We start from the raw sequence: 17,822 nt of genomic DNA, 5'->3' as shown, positions 1-17,822 counted from the left end.
GGCCCCCCTCACCCCTGGCCCTAGGGTGGCTGATGTCATGGCAGTTTCTCCGTATCTGCTATTGAAGCACAGCTGAGTCAAAGATTTCTCAGAAGTGCAAAGTTCTGATTCCAAAAATAGACTTTTTTTTTTTTATAAAGTAGCAAAGCCGAGGTAGTCCACGGAGCATCTAAAATTACACTTCAGAATCTCCTTGTTCTCCTTATCTCTTTGAGTGATGGTCTCTTCATCCAATAAAATCAACTTATGCCTCCCTAGTTTCGTCATCACCATCTCCCTTCTAGCAGGTCATTCTGACCCAACTTTGCTTCAATGTTGGCAAAAGCATGACTATTACATTTTATATGCATAAAACTCACTGTAATCACTTCCTATGGTTACATATTTTATATTGACTAACTATCATTACTTTCTGCATTAATTTGATTAGCATATTAAATGATTTCCCTTAATACAGTCATTGGTTTCACAAGACATTCCTGTAAGATGGAGACATACATGTCCACTCACATACATATGTTTCATCTCATTTCTAGCACTAATTAAAGCACATATATCATCTGCCTTTTTTGGACACCAGCTCTGCTCTTATTAAAACATTAAATCATCCTTTTAGTGTCAACACACACACACACACACACACACACACACACACACACTCATGTTGTGTTTCCATGTTTTATGGGGACTTTCCATAGACATAATGGTTTTTATACTGTACAAACTTTATATTCTGTCCCCTAAACCTAACCCTACCCCTAAACCTAACCCTAACAGAAAACATTCTGCATTTTTACATTTTCAAAAAACATAATTTAGTATGATTTATAAGCTGTTTTCCTCATGGGGACCGACAAAATGTCCCCACAAGGTCAAAAATTTCGGTTTTACTATCCTTATGGGGACATTTGGTCCCCACAAAGTGATAAATACACGCACACACACACACACACACACACACACACACACACACACACACACACACACACACACACACACACACACACACTCTTCATCTCCTTCAAGGTCATTCACAGAAGAGTCATACAGAGAGAGGCTGTAATTCTCCATAGAGAAATTAAGTGGCATTTTTCCATTAATGAGTAAATTATAATTAAATCAATAAATGAATTATTAAATATCTAAAATATTGAGTAACATTTATAATAGTTATTCATAGTACTATACATTGATTACGTATTGTAATTTTTAGATCATTGCATATTGCAGACATATTCATTCAATTATCAAAAATGGATTAACTGAATTATTAAATTAAAATATTCCATACTGCCCATCCTTCCCTTCCTCTAGTTATAGTGCTGCACATGTGCCATTTATTGAAAAGAAATATAGCTCAATCATACTTTGTGAGCAAACATTTAACAAAAATTAGCTTGTCAGGTTTTAAAATTTAAAGGATGAACATGTTGTTCAAAATTAAGACAAAAGTATTGGTTGACTTTTTGACTTTGTCAAACATTGTAGAACATGTCTATATTGATGTGACGAATGAAGTTACACTGCTACTTCACAATGTGAAGGGGGACTGACTTCATATTGTTCATCCACTATGACCTTGGGACCAGTTGGTTAAAAGTTACAGCAAAATTCACTTTTGTAAAGTTAACTACTGTAAAGTTAATTCTGAAAAATGGTCTAGCATCATTTGTTTACAGATGCCACTTGGTTTGATATTTTTTGAGACACTCAAGTGTCTCAAATACTTTCTGTTACCACTGTGGATGTATTTGTCTGATTGCAAGTGAATTCTGTTTCATGGCAATTTGACATTGGCAATCAGACTCTTTTCTAATTTGGCATTCTAGGAAATTGTGCAAGCTTTCAAGTTCAGTCAATTTACCCCCTTTCATTTCTGTCTCTCGCTCTCTTTCAGTTTGCAACAGTCAATGTGGCGGCACAGTTCTGGGAAGTGCACTTACATTATAAGTCTATGGGGAAAGGCTGGAATAAATGTTAAAAAACACGCTGTTTTGCATTTTTGGCATAATGTTGATTTGCACAATTCCTTCCTTCCAGATGCAGATACAATAAGACACTCACAATGGAAGTTAATGGGGCCAGTCCATTAACAATAAAATACACACAGTTTTAAAAGTATAGTCACATACTGTCACGGTCACTCTGAATGTCTGGGTTTTTGTCTGACAGGACTGTGGCATTATTGTCCCATGTTTGTCTTGTGTCTTTGTCTCGTGATGTACACTCAGGTTTCATTTAGTGTAAAAATGCATGGCATCGCTTTGTTTGGCGTTGCTACACATTCTCTCATCTTGTTTGTTGGTTGGCATGGCCATATATTGCCATTTTGGCTTGGCAATATGCGCTCATGCCATTCGGGTGCTTTGCTGTCTTCTGAGAGCATGTGGCTTTGTTTTGTTTCTGTATCACTGTGTGCCTCTGTTTTACCACATACCTCGCTCCTTGTTTGCTTATTATAAGTTAATTTGCCTCACCTGACCCGTGTTTGATTTCTCTCCCTATTTTAGTCTCCTTGTGTGTGCTGTCCATGTTGTTCGTCTTATGTGTATTCCAGTTGGTCCTGTTCGTTGGTCTTGTTAATCTGTCTTGTTTCTTGTCTCGTGTTGGTCCTGTTTATCATTCTTTCCCTACCTTGTCCGGTCACTCCTGTATCCTGTGCCCTGATGTCCCTACCCCAGCCTGTATACCCTTATTTCCCCTGTGGGGTAGTTTATGTTTATTGTTTTTCCACCTTGTGGGAGTTTGAGTTTTTTCCCTTTATTATTTGTTCTCAATAAATTCCCTTTTTTGAACTCTGCTATTGGGTGCTGCCTCTGCATCTGTGACACATGTTGTATATAACTTTGTATAACACATGTATAACTTTCTTTCATCTTTGAACTCAATATTCTCAATAAGAATATTTCAGCTTTTTTGGTCCATACAATGCAAGTAAATGGGTGCCAAAATTTTGAAGCTCCAAAAATCACATAAGTCAGCATAAAAATAATCCACAAGACTCAAGTGGTTAAATCAATATCTTCTGAAGCAATATGATCGGTGTGGGTGAGAAACAGATCACTTTCACATTTTTCTTCTACTGTTTTTGGTGATTCACATTCTTCATACAATACAGCCCCCTACTGGGCAGGCAGAAGAATAAAAAAAAAAAGGGCTTAAATATTGATCTGTTTCTCACCCACACCTATCATATCACTTCGGAACATGTGGATTTAACCACTTGAGTCTTATGGATTAATTTTGTGATGCCTTTATGTGCTTTCTGTAGCATCACAATTTTGGTACCCATTCACTTGCATTGTATGGACCTACAGAGCTGAAATATTCTTCTAAAAATCATAATTTGTGTGCAGTAGAAGACAGAAAGTCATACACATCTGGGATGGCATGAAGGAGAGTAAATGGTGAGAGAATTAAAATTTTTGGGTAAACTATCCCTTTAAGTTATATAAAATAGTACAACTTTGTGGTCATGATAACAAAACTCTGTAAGTTCATTATTATAACTTTTTATTGGAAAACACACTAAAATCTTGCTAACATAATGCTGACTTAAATCTTGTAGCTATGCTTTTCAAACAATGTGTATATTGTAGTATTTATGTACTGGCCCCATTCACTTCCATTGTAAGTGCCTCACTTTAACCGCTTTGTGGTTAAAGTGAGACCCCACCCCCACCAACAATATGCTACAGATGCATAACTTGTTTTAAGCTTGGAACATTCTTTAACAAGGTGATATTCAGGTGATTTTATAGAGATCAGGAGTAAGGTACACTTGACAATAATTTCAAATTCAATTGATGTGTAGTAGAATGTGTGCATATATCAGCGTATATTTTACAATTACTTCCAGCACATTTGTGGCACATCAAATCAGATTCTAGAGCCAGAACCATCCATCTTACAAATTAATTTTTGGATCATCAATTTTGAACATTCCCTATTGAGACTATTCTATTTCCACAGCAGGCCAAGTCCTTAGTTCTTCCAGATGATTCAGCTCCTACCAGCACACAGACACAGGAGGTCTCCTCTCTCCCAGATCTTCTGAAGGTGCAGAGCAGTTTCCTGCGAGGGAAAGTCAGACTCCTGCTTTCAGCTGCACCAGCCTGCCATAAGCAAAACGGCTGAAATAAACTCACAAACTGTTAATGACGTACTACCATCAAGCACATTCACACAAACACACCCGGACAAGCACACTTCCAAAGTGTCTGGGTGTGTCACTTTCTAAACGGTCTTTTTGAATTGTTTGCTCATTTCTACAGTATTCTAAAGCCTGCAGCTTTGTTTTTATTGCTGGTGTTTGTCAGAGCTAGTGTGCCGTGGCAAAGAGAGGGTGTATGGTCCACAGAATGAAGTAAAGCAGTAGTGATACCCTGACATGCTCAAAAGTTAAGCAATGGCAAAATAATCTGTGGAGGAACATCTTAGCCCACAAGTGGACTAGTGTTAGCTCAAAGGCTCATAGCCATGGGGCAAATAGTTTGTCTAGGTGTATCCGGCAACCTGGACAAATACACACCTGTGACGTATGTCTGTGGAGCACTTTTAAGTTTTTGTACAAATCTGTCAATTGTGCTGCTATATTTGGACTGTTGCATTCTGTGTACGCATGTTTAGGGGGCGTTCACACAGGACATGTTCTTGTGTTCCAGCTGTGCTACTTTTTATTTGTTGGTCTATGAACACGTGTGATTCTTATGAAACCTGACAAGGAAATATCCTGGTCCTATTTTGCTCCAAAATCAAGAGAAACAAATAAGAAATGATATTTTGCATATAGAAAAGCCTGTTTTTAGGGCCATTAAGAATGTTTACTTTGTGACATTATTTTCACGACAGCTACGCTTAATGTCCTGTAAATAATGTCACAATGCAAAAATCTTGATGGTCCTAAATCTAGGCTTCATTTCCTTTACGCAAACTATAATTTTACAATTTGTGTATTGATTTGGGGTTAAATATGACAAGGAAATTATCTTGACAGTTTTTGTGAGAATCACCTACACCACATGGATATCTTTGGACATTACGTCACATGTTGCTGTTTTTAACAGCATCTTACATCATGAGTTTTGCATTTTTTTTAAGATGCCATATTAAGTTTAATGACTCAAAAGGCCCTCATTTTTCAAGGACTGGCACCCAACCATCTGTTGTGTAGATACCACTTGTCAGGATCTAGTTAATTCACAATGGATCAAATAAAGTCCCGCCCTACTGTTTTTCTTCAATGAATGTCATCCGAAATATTTAATTGGGAAATATGTCACATTTGTTCTAATTTCTCTAAGAAATATGGGCTGTTAATGCCATTTCATGTCGACTTTACAATCAGTAAAACAAACAAACCAAAAAAATGCATATTGAGCTCTGTCTAGCTGTTTTAAATGCAAAAACGCGTCCAGCGTGAATGCCCCTTATGCTGTGCAGCATGTGAAAGAGATGTGAGGGAAGCATAAGAGACACACAGAGAGACAGAGAGAGAGAGAGAGAGAGAGAGAGAGAGAGAATGGCCGTATGTGGAATTCTGTGTTTGTTCTAGTATGTACCCTCATTTGGAGATCTGTATGTTTCATTGCATGACCAAAGGTCTGTTTATGGTTCAGCTGACTTTGCCATCTGGACCCTCAACACGAAGACTACAGCCGTTAAGAGTTTTAATGAAGTATGCTGCCTTCTAGAGTACAAAATAGGAAGTTAAAATTAAGAAAGGTGCTCTATGTAATGAATAATGGCTTACGTAAACAAATAAACAAAAAAAGGAGGGATAATAATTATTTCTGTCTTTGATAAGGAGAAATATTTTTACAAGACAATCACACGTGTTAGTGTATTGAAATAACATGCAAATAAGGAGGAGGCGGGCCTCTGCATATGTTTAATAACATTTGTTTTAATGTTGTCCAGTTCAGATACACAACATACAGTGTGTAGTAGCCTGTATAGAAAATAGAAATATGAATTTCATTCTTTAGACCCATTATGGTCTTATACAGTCCCCTCATCCCAAACCTTTTTTACGTTGCTGAAATTCAATAAAATGAAACTCAACAGGTGCAAGCCTTTTTTAATTTGTTTTATTTATTTATTTATTTTTTGGCGACCAAGCATTAATACTAAACAGTTGTGTTTCTCATTACTTTTTTCTTCATATTTTAAAATCCTCTATAATACATTGGCAACCCAGGCAAAAGTATCACCATATGTCTGGTGAAAGTGTGCTTTTTATGCCTGTTAGTTGCCGGTAGAATAATCTCTCTCTCCCTTTTATTTTGTAGAAAAATATGAACTTTTTATTTCTCTACTTTGAAATATATGCAGCTCCAATTAACAACAAAAAGATAAGCCAAGACTCAGTGGAATCCCCACTCTCGCCAATCTCCAATGGTATGGGTAATGTTAAATTTCTAAGAACTTACAACCAGGTAAGAGAAACAACCCCACATTGAGTCATTTAGTCCACTGAAGTGTCATGAAGAACACCCAAGAGAATGACTCGAACAGCAGGCTTCTAAAAAAAAAACGGTGCTGACTTAAGTGATTTATATCCTAAAGCCTCTAACGAGGAAATAAAATGAAGTTCTACGTGTTACCAGAGATGGCTGGTTTTAAACTAACAGTAATAAAACCTGATGAAATGTTCTTATTTAACTCATAAGGCTGAAACGTACTCTATGTCAGTACGTGAACGCAAATACTTCTAGCTACACAAGCTCGATTACGTGCATAGTTGCATTATGTGTCAGACAGCAATTCATTACACAACGCTAGTATGCGTTGCATTCTCAACTTTGCCACAAGGGGTGCCATAGTGAGATTTGTGTGAACCGTCTGCTTCTTTGGTCAATTTTTCTCTTACAAGCCAACTAATGTAATTAGGTTAAAGTCACGAGCAACTAACCAGAATCTGCCTTTTGAGTGCTGAGGTTTGTTTCTGCCACAGTAACGCAAGAACACACATTGATCATGTTCAACTATACCGCACGTTGACAAGGCAGTGGCCAAATTGCTCTCAACTTTGTTCACGTACTTGCATTGAATATGTTTCAGCCTTTATTTTTCCTGCTCCAACAAAATTCATTACCCCAAATCGGTTTCACCCTCCATTTTTCATCTGAAACATCACAAGCAGCCAGCAACTCTTTTGTCCACTGTATTGTCTCTAGAGACTAAAGCACATTGGGTCTTGCAGCAAATTTAAATTCCAAATGCAATAATTCTCATCAAGCACGCTCATTCTGACTGAATACATTCTGACTGAATACATCCTCTAATGTGGATTTGTTTCATTACCGCTTCCCTCAACATTCATTACAGTCTAATGCTTTACTATCTGCAAACCTTCAAATCAAATGAAGAAACTGGCTTTTAATAAGAGTCTTTAGAGTTGTGGGTGAAGAGATGTGATTGGCTGAATGAGCTTGCACCTGTTTTTACAGTGGATACGATTGGCTATTCAACTGGTGAACCCAACAATAAACTAAATATTTACAAAGACCATGTCATTTCTTACTTTTATAAAATTGTACAGTTTGCATCTTGTGTTTTTTGTCAGGTTTTTATCTCTGGCATGACAGAAAGTGGTCTCGCATATTTTCATCCACCCACTGACAAAAACGTCAAAAACAAGACAAGATAACAAATAAAAATGATGGAATAAATGAGATCAATATGCACAGTTGCTTTTGTGTTATGGATTATAAATTTAAGTAGAATGAGGGATGACTCCTCTTCCACTTTAACACAGAGTATTTCTTCCAGCGGCATAATGTTAGTGCGTTTAGTTCTTGAGCGCTATCATGGCTCATATTCGGGATTACATCCGCGTATTGCGCATGTCCAGAACTTCTGTGCCAATTCGCACCAAACCTGTTGCATGGACTGCTTGAAGCTTCCAGATTCAGTCTCTAGATCTGACCCATTCCAAACATACATATTCTTTCATACACACATGCACACTTACACTCAAGTGCAAATCTCCCTCTTCAGTTCTCAGTACCCTGAAAGAGAGATTTCCGAAAAAACACATAAAAAGGTGAGAGATTAAATCGGTAGGTCTTACGCAGACTTGTGACAGGGCATATAACAAGATGTCCGCCTGAAGACAAGTGAGCTCAAACTGAGATAATCACTCAAAGGTCAGTGTCATTGAGGGGGAGGAATGTTCTGGATAAGATGCGAGCTCTCTTGGGCTCAGGATAAAAGAGACGGAGAGACTCCAGCTGTGCAGAGACGAGCGCAGGTGTTGATCCCTTCGCTCTAGATGTCCAGCTCAGCAGAGTTCGAGTCTTTGTGGAGAGAGAGTGGAGCACAGTGACCGTTCCTTAACTCAATTTGACAAGATGTGTGGATTACTAGAGAGGAACGTACAAGCAGAGAGAAAGATAAGGATAAAAAGAAAGAAAGAAAGGGATTGGATTAAATCAGTCCTTCTCCAGGAGATGAGCATTCCTGTAATTATAAATGCTAAAAAGAAGGGCTTCCGTAATTATAAATGCAAAAAAAGAAGGGAACTATTTATCCTCTTTATTATTGTCAAGAATCAGTTTTCATTTCCGGATATGACCATGTACTGTATCTACAGACGGAAAAGAATCTCCAAATGAAGAGCACAAAATATAGCTGAAGTAAAAAAAGAGACAGGGTGAGAAAGACAGAGAGAGAAAGAAAGATAAGACTGTTCCAGAAAAAGACAACAACAATAAAAAGACAAAGAAAGAAGAGTCTTGTGTCTCTAATGTGGAACAAATGCTGTTCAGATGTCCATTTTACTCTTAAAAAATAAATCATGCAACTTTCCCAAAGCGCAATCAAGATATAAATTTAATGATTCCATATCTATATTTTTATATAGATATAGTGTTTTCACCTTAGGCAAATGACAGCGAAAGTGCAAAAAAAAAAAAAGCAAAAAATAAATACAAATAAACCTGAGAAAAAGACAAAAAGAAAAGAAAAAACTAATTTGGCACTTTTTTTTTTCTCAATTCTGCAAATTCCTTGTATAGATCCACTTCTTTCCATGGCCGTCCACAAGACTGCGTCTGATTGGACGATGATCACAGTACTTGGCGCAAGAATGCTGGTAAAAATTAGATAGTAGAATCTTTTTTTTTTTTTTTAATCATAGCCTTATAAGTTATCAATAATACATATTTTACAAGCAGATTTTCTTGTTTTTTTAAAACAGTCCAAAGTAGGAAAATGGTTCTTTTTGGGGACTATAAACAGCTACAGCAGAGCAGAAGAGTATCAGGGAGAAGAACAGAAAAAGACAGAAATGGGGAATGAGGTAAAAACAGAGATGGGGAGCTTGGTGTTGTTGTATTGAGTGGGGAAAATTAAGACTGGCAGAAGTTTACAAACTTCTATAAGAATAAGAAGAGCAGGAAAATAAAAAAGAGAGAGAGAGAAAGAGAGTGTGCTGGGAGAGGAGTGGACATAAAAAGGATAGGAGTGGCTTGTTAGAAAGTATCTATGTAGAACACCACTCTTCGCACAGGAGGTTTGTGTTCCTACAGTTGTGGGGTTGTGTCTGGTCCCCTCTGAGGGGCTACTATACCCGTGTGGTGGAGTGCTGGTGGGGCAGGGCGTTGTTGCTGTGCCCAGCACTTGGTGCAGGCGCAGGGGGATATGTGTTGAAGGCATGGAGAGGCTGCATGCCAGTGATGGTGCTGGGGATCATGGACAGAGTGTTAGTCGTCATAAGTGGCACGTCCTCGGGTGCCCTCCGCAGTGCCAGAGTGTAGTCCGGTGGGCATACGGGGGGTCTCAGGGGCTCCAGGTCACCGTGAAGACCACGTGGGGGAAGTGGCGTGCCGTGGTCGAGCTCCACCCTCTGCTGCTTCATCTGCAAGGACATTAGCTCCTCCTCCTGACTCAGTGCCAGGTCATTATGGGGCGGCACTCCCACAATGCCCACACCGGGCCCAGCCCCACGTTGGGGGGAGAGCCGGCGGTGACGGCGTTGTAGTAGCTCGTGCCGTTTGTCACGTTTGTAGTACAACGCGGCAAACGCCAGCACGTTGAGGAAGAGAAGTGATGCCCCAACTGCTACAGTCACGCTTAGCTCCGTCGAATAGTCTCGTGTCTCACTTGGGAAGGGGGAGAAGCGAGGCCTTTCAGAACCATCAGGGTCAGGTTCGGGCGGGTAGGTAGAAACGGTAGGGTGGCGAGTAGAGCGTGTACCAGGGCTCTGTACCGTACCCTTCCAGTTAGGTCGGTGGGTGCTCCCAGGGGGTAATCGTGTGGTTATGGAGTTAATGATCTCCTCGTGCAGGGTGTGAAGATGAGGAACCAGCTCCAGCCAGAAGGCCACCTTGTTGGCGCGGTAATTGTCACGGATGCGAGGCTTCAGCCCGATGTGCAGGTACTGCTTGTCTTTAGAGCTGAACTTGGTCCAGATCACTTCTTCGAAGCGATTGGGCTTAGTGTGTATGAACTTGGTATCCTGCGGCACGGGTACGTTCGGATCACTAGAAAAGAGTATTAACACAGAATGAGAAGAAAATAAAAGCGCAGTAGTAAATTATTTAATGCAATTGTTTCACATAATTTATCTAATTGTGATCTGGTCTCATTGAGTGAGCAGGCTGATTTAAAATTATATTTTTCAAATTTTTATTTTGAAAGCTTGATTTCATAAAGCCTCTTACAGCTTGACCTTATTTCTAGGGCTGGGAAAAGCATTAATTTCTGCTATTATTGTTTTTTGCGTAAAAAATTTACGCAATTAATACAGAATCCATCCATGTTTTTACTTTTTTGTTTTTACTAGGAGAAAGGTGTCCCAAGATGTTCCTGGCAGGCTACTCAGCCATACAGTCTCTGAATAGAGTGGGGGCAGGTGTAGGGCATCTGCTGGCTCCCAGGAACAAACACAGGCACTTCTGTACAATGGGTGAAAATTCACAAATGTTTTCCCCCACTTTCTGTGGCTAACATTGGCAAATATAAATTTTCAGGAGGTACTCGCTTGACTCAACTGTACATCTTTACACAGAAATTGACTGTGTGAAGCAGTGCACGCTTTTTCATTGTGTGCGATGCATGCCCCAGGCATAATACAGACGGAAGAGGATTTACTGTACGGAGAATGATTAATTCACCCGCAAATGTGTGAGTGTTATGAGCAAGATGCAGCATCTCTTCGCATCATGTGAAAATGCTCTCACTCACTCACTCACTCACTCACTCACTCACTCACTCACTCACTCACTCACTCACTCACTAACTCACTAACTCACTCACTCACTTTCACCTGAACCCGAGAGAGACTCTCTCTAAAAACTGAGAAGGACATGGCCGTTCAGCAAGCGGCCAAATATGTCTAATTAACTCTATATGCAAAACACCACTGTGTTTTCATCAAACAACAAAAAAACCCACATATATTTTACATTTAAATAATTAAAATAAATGATGTCTAAACAATTTCTGGCAAGTTCTTTGAGAAGAAAATTATATAGTTTTTGTTGATGATTTTGTGTAATATATCATGTACCATTTGTTATTAATTGCGATTAATAACAAAAGAATTAATTAGTTAAATATTTTTAATCGATTCACAGCCCTAGTTATTTCAAATTCAAATAAAGTAATAAACTGGATTATTACATTTTCTGAAGAAAACATGAGTGGTAGTTGAAAACATGAGTGGTAGTTGCTCATGCAAAACTTGCCGCCATGAGGCTTGGTTGTTCAAGGTAGCTGCCAGTTCATTGCTATGTAGTTGCTAGGTTGTTTTGGGTGGTAACTGGATAAAACTTATATAACAAAGCCCAAATTCTTTCTCACGTTCTTCTCCACCCAAACCAATGGGATTTTTTTTACCTGTTTTATCCGATCACTTACAAGACACTTGAGTGAGGCAACTGTATTTTTTGCACAAATGGTGCAGAATGAGTTACATGCCAAAGTTTAATATTTATTGTTAGGGGTTTATAATTTTTTTTAAAGCCTTAGCAAGCACCACTCATGAAGAAAAAGAAACATAAAAGATGCATTGTGACCTTCATATTTTCATGCTAGTGTTGTAATATGAGAGTTATTTGACATTTGTTCTAAATAAATTTCTGATGGTGCATTTTCCACTAAGGTAAGTGTTTAGACTTACAAGACTCAGATAATTGAAGTCTCTAATCTATGTCTCACTTACCCAGTCTTGGCAAAGTTGGTCCAGTAGGTCATCACCACAGCACTGAGCATGACATCATTCTTGGAAAAGTTGCAGGGAAATAGATCTGTGGCACCCACCATGGGAACGCCAAATACATATGGGATCTCATCGCCATGAGCTGCGTCTGCCCACTCAGGTCGTGCCTCCGTCTGGCAGTGGTGGTGGAAGGTGTAAAAATAAACAGGTGACTGGAACTCTGCATGCAGCTTCGCTGTGGCCACTGCTGGCGCCACCCACTGATGATCAGTGAAAAGTGCAAGTAGAGTTTTACGCCGCATGTCACCATTGTCACGGTCAGCCCAATCGGTGTACATGAACTTTATAGTCTCCCGAAGTATATCTTTACCTAAGAAAAAGGGACAGAGAGAGAGAGAGAGAGAGAGAGAGAGAGAGAGAGAGAGAGAGAGAGAGAGCGAAAGACAGATCAAGATGGATGTTTTAGTGTTGGTTGTCACACTTAGCAGGGCACCTTGTCCCAATAACAGATAAGTGAGACAGAAAGAGCATATACAAGGTGAGAGGTAAAATTAGACCAGTTACCTTGAACAAGCATACAAAGGCTCCAAAAATAACTGTTTGCCCCACCTTCCAATGGCAGAGATATTGACCAAATCTACTGGCCATGAAACTGTAATTTGTATTATTTGTATTGACAATAGGATTATTTAGCCGTTTTGCATATTTGTGAAAACAGTACAGATCATTGTGTCATTTGCAGTATCATATACGAGCCAATGTCTGCTAAAAATATTTATTTGAGCTGTTTTGTACCTGCATTTGGCACTTGGCATGAGCATCAATTTTGGACCCTGGCCACAGAGTGTGTGAATGTGTGAGTGTTTATGTGTTTGGTTTATGGTAACTCACCATCTGGGTATCCATATAGGTTATCCACAAAGTTAGATATGGTGTAATCGAAGGAAGCAGCAGAAATTCCATCTTCACCCTCATTGTCATCCACAAATTTCAACCCTTCACCCTGGTTCACTCCCAACAGGATGTCGTAGTTCAGGAACTCCCCCTGAGGACATTACAAAAATGTCATCCTCAATATTCACTTGCACTAATTAACTGTTGTGATTCAACTACAGTAACACAGGGAGCTTCAGAACACTACAAAGTAGGGTGCCTTGAACTTGCAGTCTCCAACATCACACCTGCTGCATGAGGATTTCAGGGTCATCGGGTACCACGTCTCCATCCACCACCGGTCCGAATGCGATGTGGTAGCGGGCGGGTTGGATGTCTTGATCTACCAGTTCTCTAAAGCTCTTCCTCCGTAGACATTCCACCAGATCAGCAGTGTCGCTGTTGCTGCAACCAACTTTCTTGGCAAGGATCTTGGTGTACATCAGTGGCCGATAGTTCACTGACCAGCTGGATATGGCCGAGCCACTCTGAGCAATGGCTCTCTGGAACAGACCTGAAGCAGGGCCAATTACAAGAGTGGGTGAGCCTGATTAGTCCAATTGGATGTTTGACTAGATCAACATTTAAAACACAATGACTGTTTGTGTTTCTGTGCCAAATAAAAGTCACGTATAGACATTAAAATAGACAATATTTTGAATTTTGCTGAGCAGAAAATCTAAATTTTCTTTGAAAAGTGTTTTCGAAAGTAACTTGAAAGTCAAATGTAATTTGTAATGTGATCCGATGAAGCAATCAGTAAAGTAATATGAGTATAATTTTAGTGAACTAATTAGTCATTTGTAATAGATTACTTTTTTGGGAAACTTACCCAACACTGGTCTTAACCCTATGCTTTACCCCAACTCTAATGGGCTGTTCAGACCGAACGAACACTTTTGATAAAAAAAGCAAGACACATCGCAATGAATAGAACCAAACGCACATGTCTTGAGATGCATTTTTAAATGTAATGTTCTTTTTAACTTGACACGGTGTCTAAATATGTAGCGTTACTTCACGTGATGCTGAAAAAACTGCCAAAAAGACAATGGTGACCTTAATTGAAATAGCTTGATTATTTGCTCATGCACATTCAAATCAGCAACTAGGCTACACTACCAAACAGGGGTGGACAGGGAAGAGAAACTGGCCCTGGATTTAAAATTAAAACGGTGGGGGGTAGTTTGATTTCCCCTTTAGATTTTTAGTTCTAATTTTGGCAAAGCGTAACGTGGTGCTAGTTTGCATAGAAAGATCATGCCACTGTTCAACAAGTTATATGTGCTGTAAATGGGGAAAGATAAAACTCTGATTTATTGTTTGAGTGCAAGTGAAACAAAGTGAGCTCAGCAGTGTTAAAAAACATTCTGGATAACCGGGAGGTAACCATTTTGGCTTTCAGAACCCTACTGCACCGTTATGTAAAGTGTCCCACTGTTTTCATCTGCAGATTCTGTTATTAATTATGAAAATGTCCTCCCCCAAACACGCACGCACACACACACTGCAGTCTGTTACAAGACCCCCCCAGCTTCAGTTCCCTATGAAATCAATTAAGAATCAGCTCAGCAGCAATCCAACACACACACACACACACACACACACACACACACACACACACACACACACACACACACACACACACACACACACACACACACTTAATTGTACACACTGCTCATTATGAATTTGTCTCACATCCCTCCATTTTTATCACACTGCTCTCATTATAGACTGGCATCAAATGCAGACGCACGTGTGATCTCATGATAGCGGCATGAATCAGTCTCACACAGACACATACGCATACGCACACGCATACACACACACACACACACACACGCACACCTTCACACCCACACACAAACTCACACATATAAGGCAGTGCCAAAAATTAGTCTCACTTTCAGCCTTAATATATACCGGTGCCTTCAAAATATTCATAACATTTTGAGCAGTGGTTTCCAACTGGTTTTGCTTCAGGACCCAGATTTTACATTGGGTTGCAACCCAACACAGTAGCAAAATTGTTTACCGTACAAAATTGAATTTTGATGGTTTTATGCTCTCGGCAGTCAAGAATTCACAGCACAGCACAAAACATATTGTGGCCACAAACCATGTTTATTCTTGTTGCAAGTAAGCCAGTATTTAATATTGTCTGGGTTGTATTTTCTTTTACCTTGAGTAGTTTTGCTCATGGTATGAGGTATGAGTATGACGCCAGGTATCTGCCTAATATATTTTGGTCCCACTTTATATTAGGTGTCTTTACCAGGTACTAACATTAAACTACATATAATACAATGTATATATTGTGTAAGTACATGTTGTTCTGCAAAATTCTCACAAGACTCACATTTGCTGCCACTGAAATTGAGGTGTGGGTAGGTTTAGGAGTAGGGGTAGAGGTTAGGGTTTAGGGTTAGGTTAGGTTTACGGTTAGGGATAAGGTTAACAGTGTAACTACAGATGTAATTAAATGTAAGTACAATGCAACAACACATATGTACATAGAAAGTGCATTTTATCAAATTATTAAGTAGTAGTTCAATGGGGGCCTGGGTAGCTCAGCGAGTATTGACACTGACTACCACCCCCGGAGTCTTGAGTTCAAATCCAGTGTATGCCTAACCAGCCAGTTCTCCAAAGTAACCAAATTGGCCCAGTTGCTAGAGAGGGTAGATGCATGGGGTAACCTCCTCGTGGTCATGATTAGGGGTTCTCGCTCTCAATGGGGCGCATGGTAAGTTGTGCATGGATCGCGGAGAGTAGCATGAGCCTCCCATGCTGTGAGTCTCTGAGGTGTCATGCACAATGAGCCACATGGTAAAACATACGCTCCAAAATCCCATCAGAACAGACTCATTAAATGAATGATTCTCAACTGATGGTCACAACCAAACATCTGAACCACTGATTTAAAGTATTGAATTGCATTGCTTATATAAAGCATTAAAAATGGTTATTAACTTCAAGTGACAGATTTTTTTTTTAATTGATTGATGTGATGATGGTAATAACAGAAGTTCAAACCTTCAGAATGATGGGACAGGATGAGAAGGTTGACACATGAGGCTCCTGCCCCAGAGCCAAATATGGTGATTCTCTCTGGGTCTCCCCCAAAGTGGCCAATGTTCTCATTGAGCCAGCGCAGAGCCTGAATCTGGTCTAATAGCCCATAATTCCCCTTTGCAGACTGATCTCCAGTGCTCAGAAAACCTGCAGAGAGTAAGAGAGTTAGACTAAAGATAAGATAAGAGACAGTGTGGACCAAAGGTAAAAAAAGACCACAATCAATATTTTGACCAAGATCAAGCACCAAGATGAGCAGTGTGCAATTCTATAGGAAAGAAAGAAGTAGAAGGCAGAAGATTACACCTTTAAGTAGATATCTTAATTTGCAACTTTCTTTGTTTTCTATAAGGAATACAGTTCTACTAAATTTTAGAATAGACTTTTGACCATGGATGACGTAGGCATATTTGGAATAGCACACTACCATCCCAACATGATCACACGAGAAGTCGGCATGCTGTATCCGAAAGTTCCAGTAGCCTAGGATCGGCAACAGTATGCCGACTCACTGACATGCCCTGTCTTCCATCAGGCATATTTGGAACGGCTCATCAACAATTACTTTCCCTTGTGGCACGACTGTCAGCACGTTGCGTCAGTTGCAAGGGAGACCACAGTTCAGTCCCTATTCAAATGAGGAAGTAATCACGTTTGTAAAAACAATCACGAGCGTGATAAGAAGGTTGCATTTACATTGCATTTTGTCTCTTCTAATTGTTATGGTTAGATTTTCCACTTTCATTTGCATTTCTCTATGCACAGAAAGCCTGGGATGACCTAGTACATTTGCCATAATGTACAGTATATAACAGACAATAATGCACTGGGTATGGTATCCCATAATGCAATGCGCTTAAACTCATTATCTATAGAGGTTTCATAAAATTATTCTAAAGAGTTCTAAGCCATGAATCAAAGCAACCTGCTCTAAGGTGAATCACAACCAGAGACTGTTTAGCCCGAGACAAACCATTTGAATTAAATGAATGGGAAAAATTGGAAGAGCCAACAGAAACGTATTTTGTCACTTGAACGACTCGGACCAGATGACTGAGAGGTGAACTAATAATTTCTGTTCCCTGTGTGAGCAATGCACAGTGTATACAGCTGTCATGTGACAAAAAAATTAATGACTTGAACAAGAAGACTCGAGAGGTGAACTAATAATTTCTGTTTCCTGTGTGAGCAATGCATAGTGTATATGGGTGTCACGTGACAAAAGAATGAACGACTCGGACCAGAAGACTCGAGAGGTGAACTAATAATTTCTGTTTCCTGTGTGAGCAATACATAGCATATACGGCTGTCATGTGACAAAAGAACGAACGACTCAGACCAGATGACTGAGGGGTAAAAATATTAATTTCTGTTTCCTGTGTGAGCAATGCATAGTGTAAACGGCTGTCACGTGACAAAAGAATAAATGACTTGGACCAAAAGATTTGAAAATGTAACTAATAATTTCTATTACTTGTAAGGCACCTATGCGGTTTTCACCTAACAAATGAATGGAGGTTGCGCAATGCGCATGCGCGGCCAACACAAAATGAACAAATCACTCTCTGAGACTACTCGTTCTTCTGAGTCACATAAAAGATAAGTTCAAATGAACGAATCGTGAATGACCCATCACTATTTTCTG

General features: G+C 39.5%; 1 protein-coding gene across 3 annotated transcripts in view; it reads right to left on the bottom strand.

Annotated features, from left to right (window-relative positions):
• Positions 1-5,919: 5,919 nt before the first annotated feature.
• Positions 5,920-17,822, bottom strand: part of LOC127635630 (neuroligin-2-like) — a 121,742-nt gene continuing 109,839 nt past the window's right edge. For 2 of the 3 annotated variants that reach the window (XM_052115786.1, XM_052115788.1), the window contains 5 exons: positions 16,139-16,324; positions 13,348-13,613; positions 13,058-13,211; positions 12,170-12,536; positions 5,920-10,487 (listed from right to left, as the gene is read on the bottom strand). In XM_052115786.1, the coding sequence (XP_051971746.1) occupies positions 9,569-10,487; positions 12,170-12,536; positions 13,058-13,211; positions 13,348-13,613; positions 16,139-16,324 (1,892 nt within the window). In that variant the 3' untranslated portion in view covers positions 5,920-9,568. The remainder of the gene's footprint in view (positions 10,488-12,169; positions 12,537-13,057; positions 13,212-13,347; positions 13,614-16,138; positions 16,325-17,822) is intronic. The other variant, XM_052115787.1, reaches the window with a different exon arrangement.

The sequence above is a fragment of the Xyrauchen texanus genome, chromosome 43, assembly GCF_025860055.1.
Source record: "Xyrauchen texanus isolate HMW12.3.18 chromosome 43, RBS_HiC_50CHRs, whole genome shotgun sequence".
In the NCBI taxonomy this organism is placed as follows: Eukaryota; Metazoa; Chordata; class Actinopteri; order Cypriniformes; family Catostomidae; genus Xyrauchen; species Xyrauchen texanus.
The sequence above is the reverse complement of the archived record's forward strand: the minus strand, read 5'-3'. Positions and strand labels throughout refer to the sequence as shown.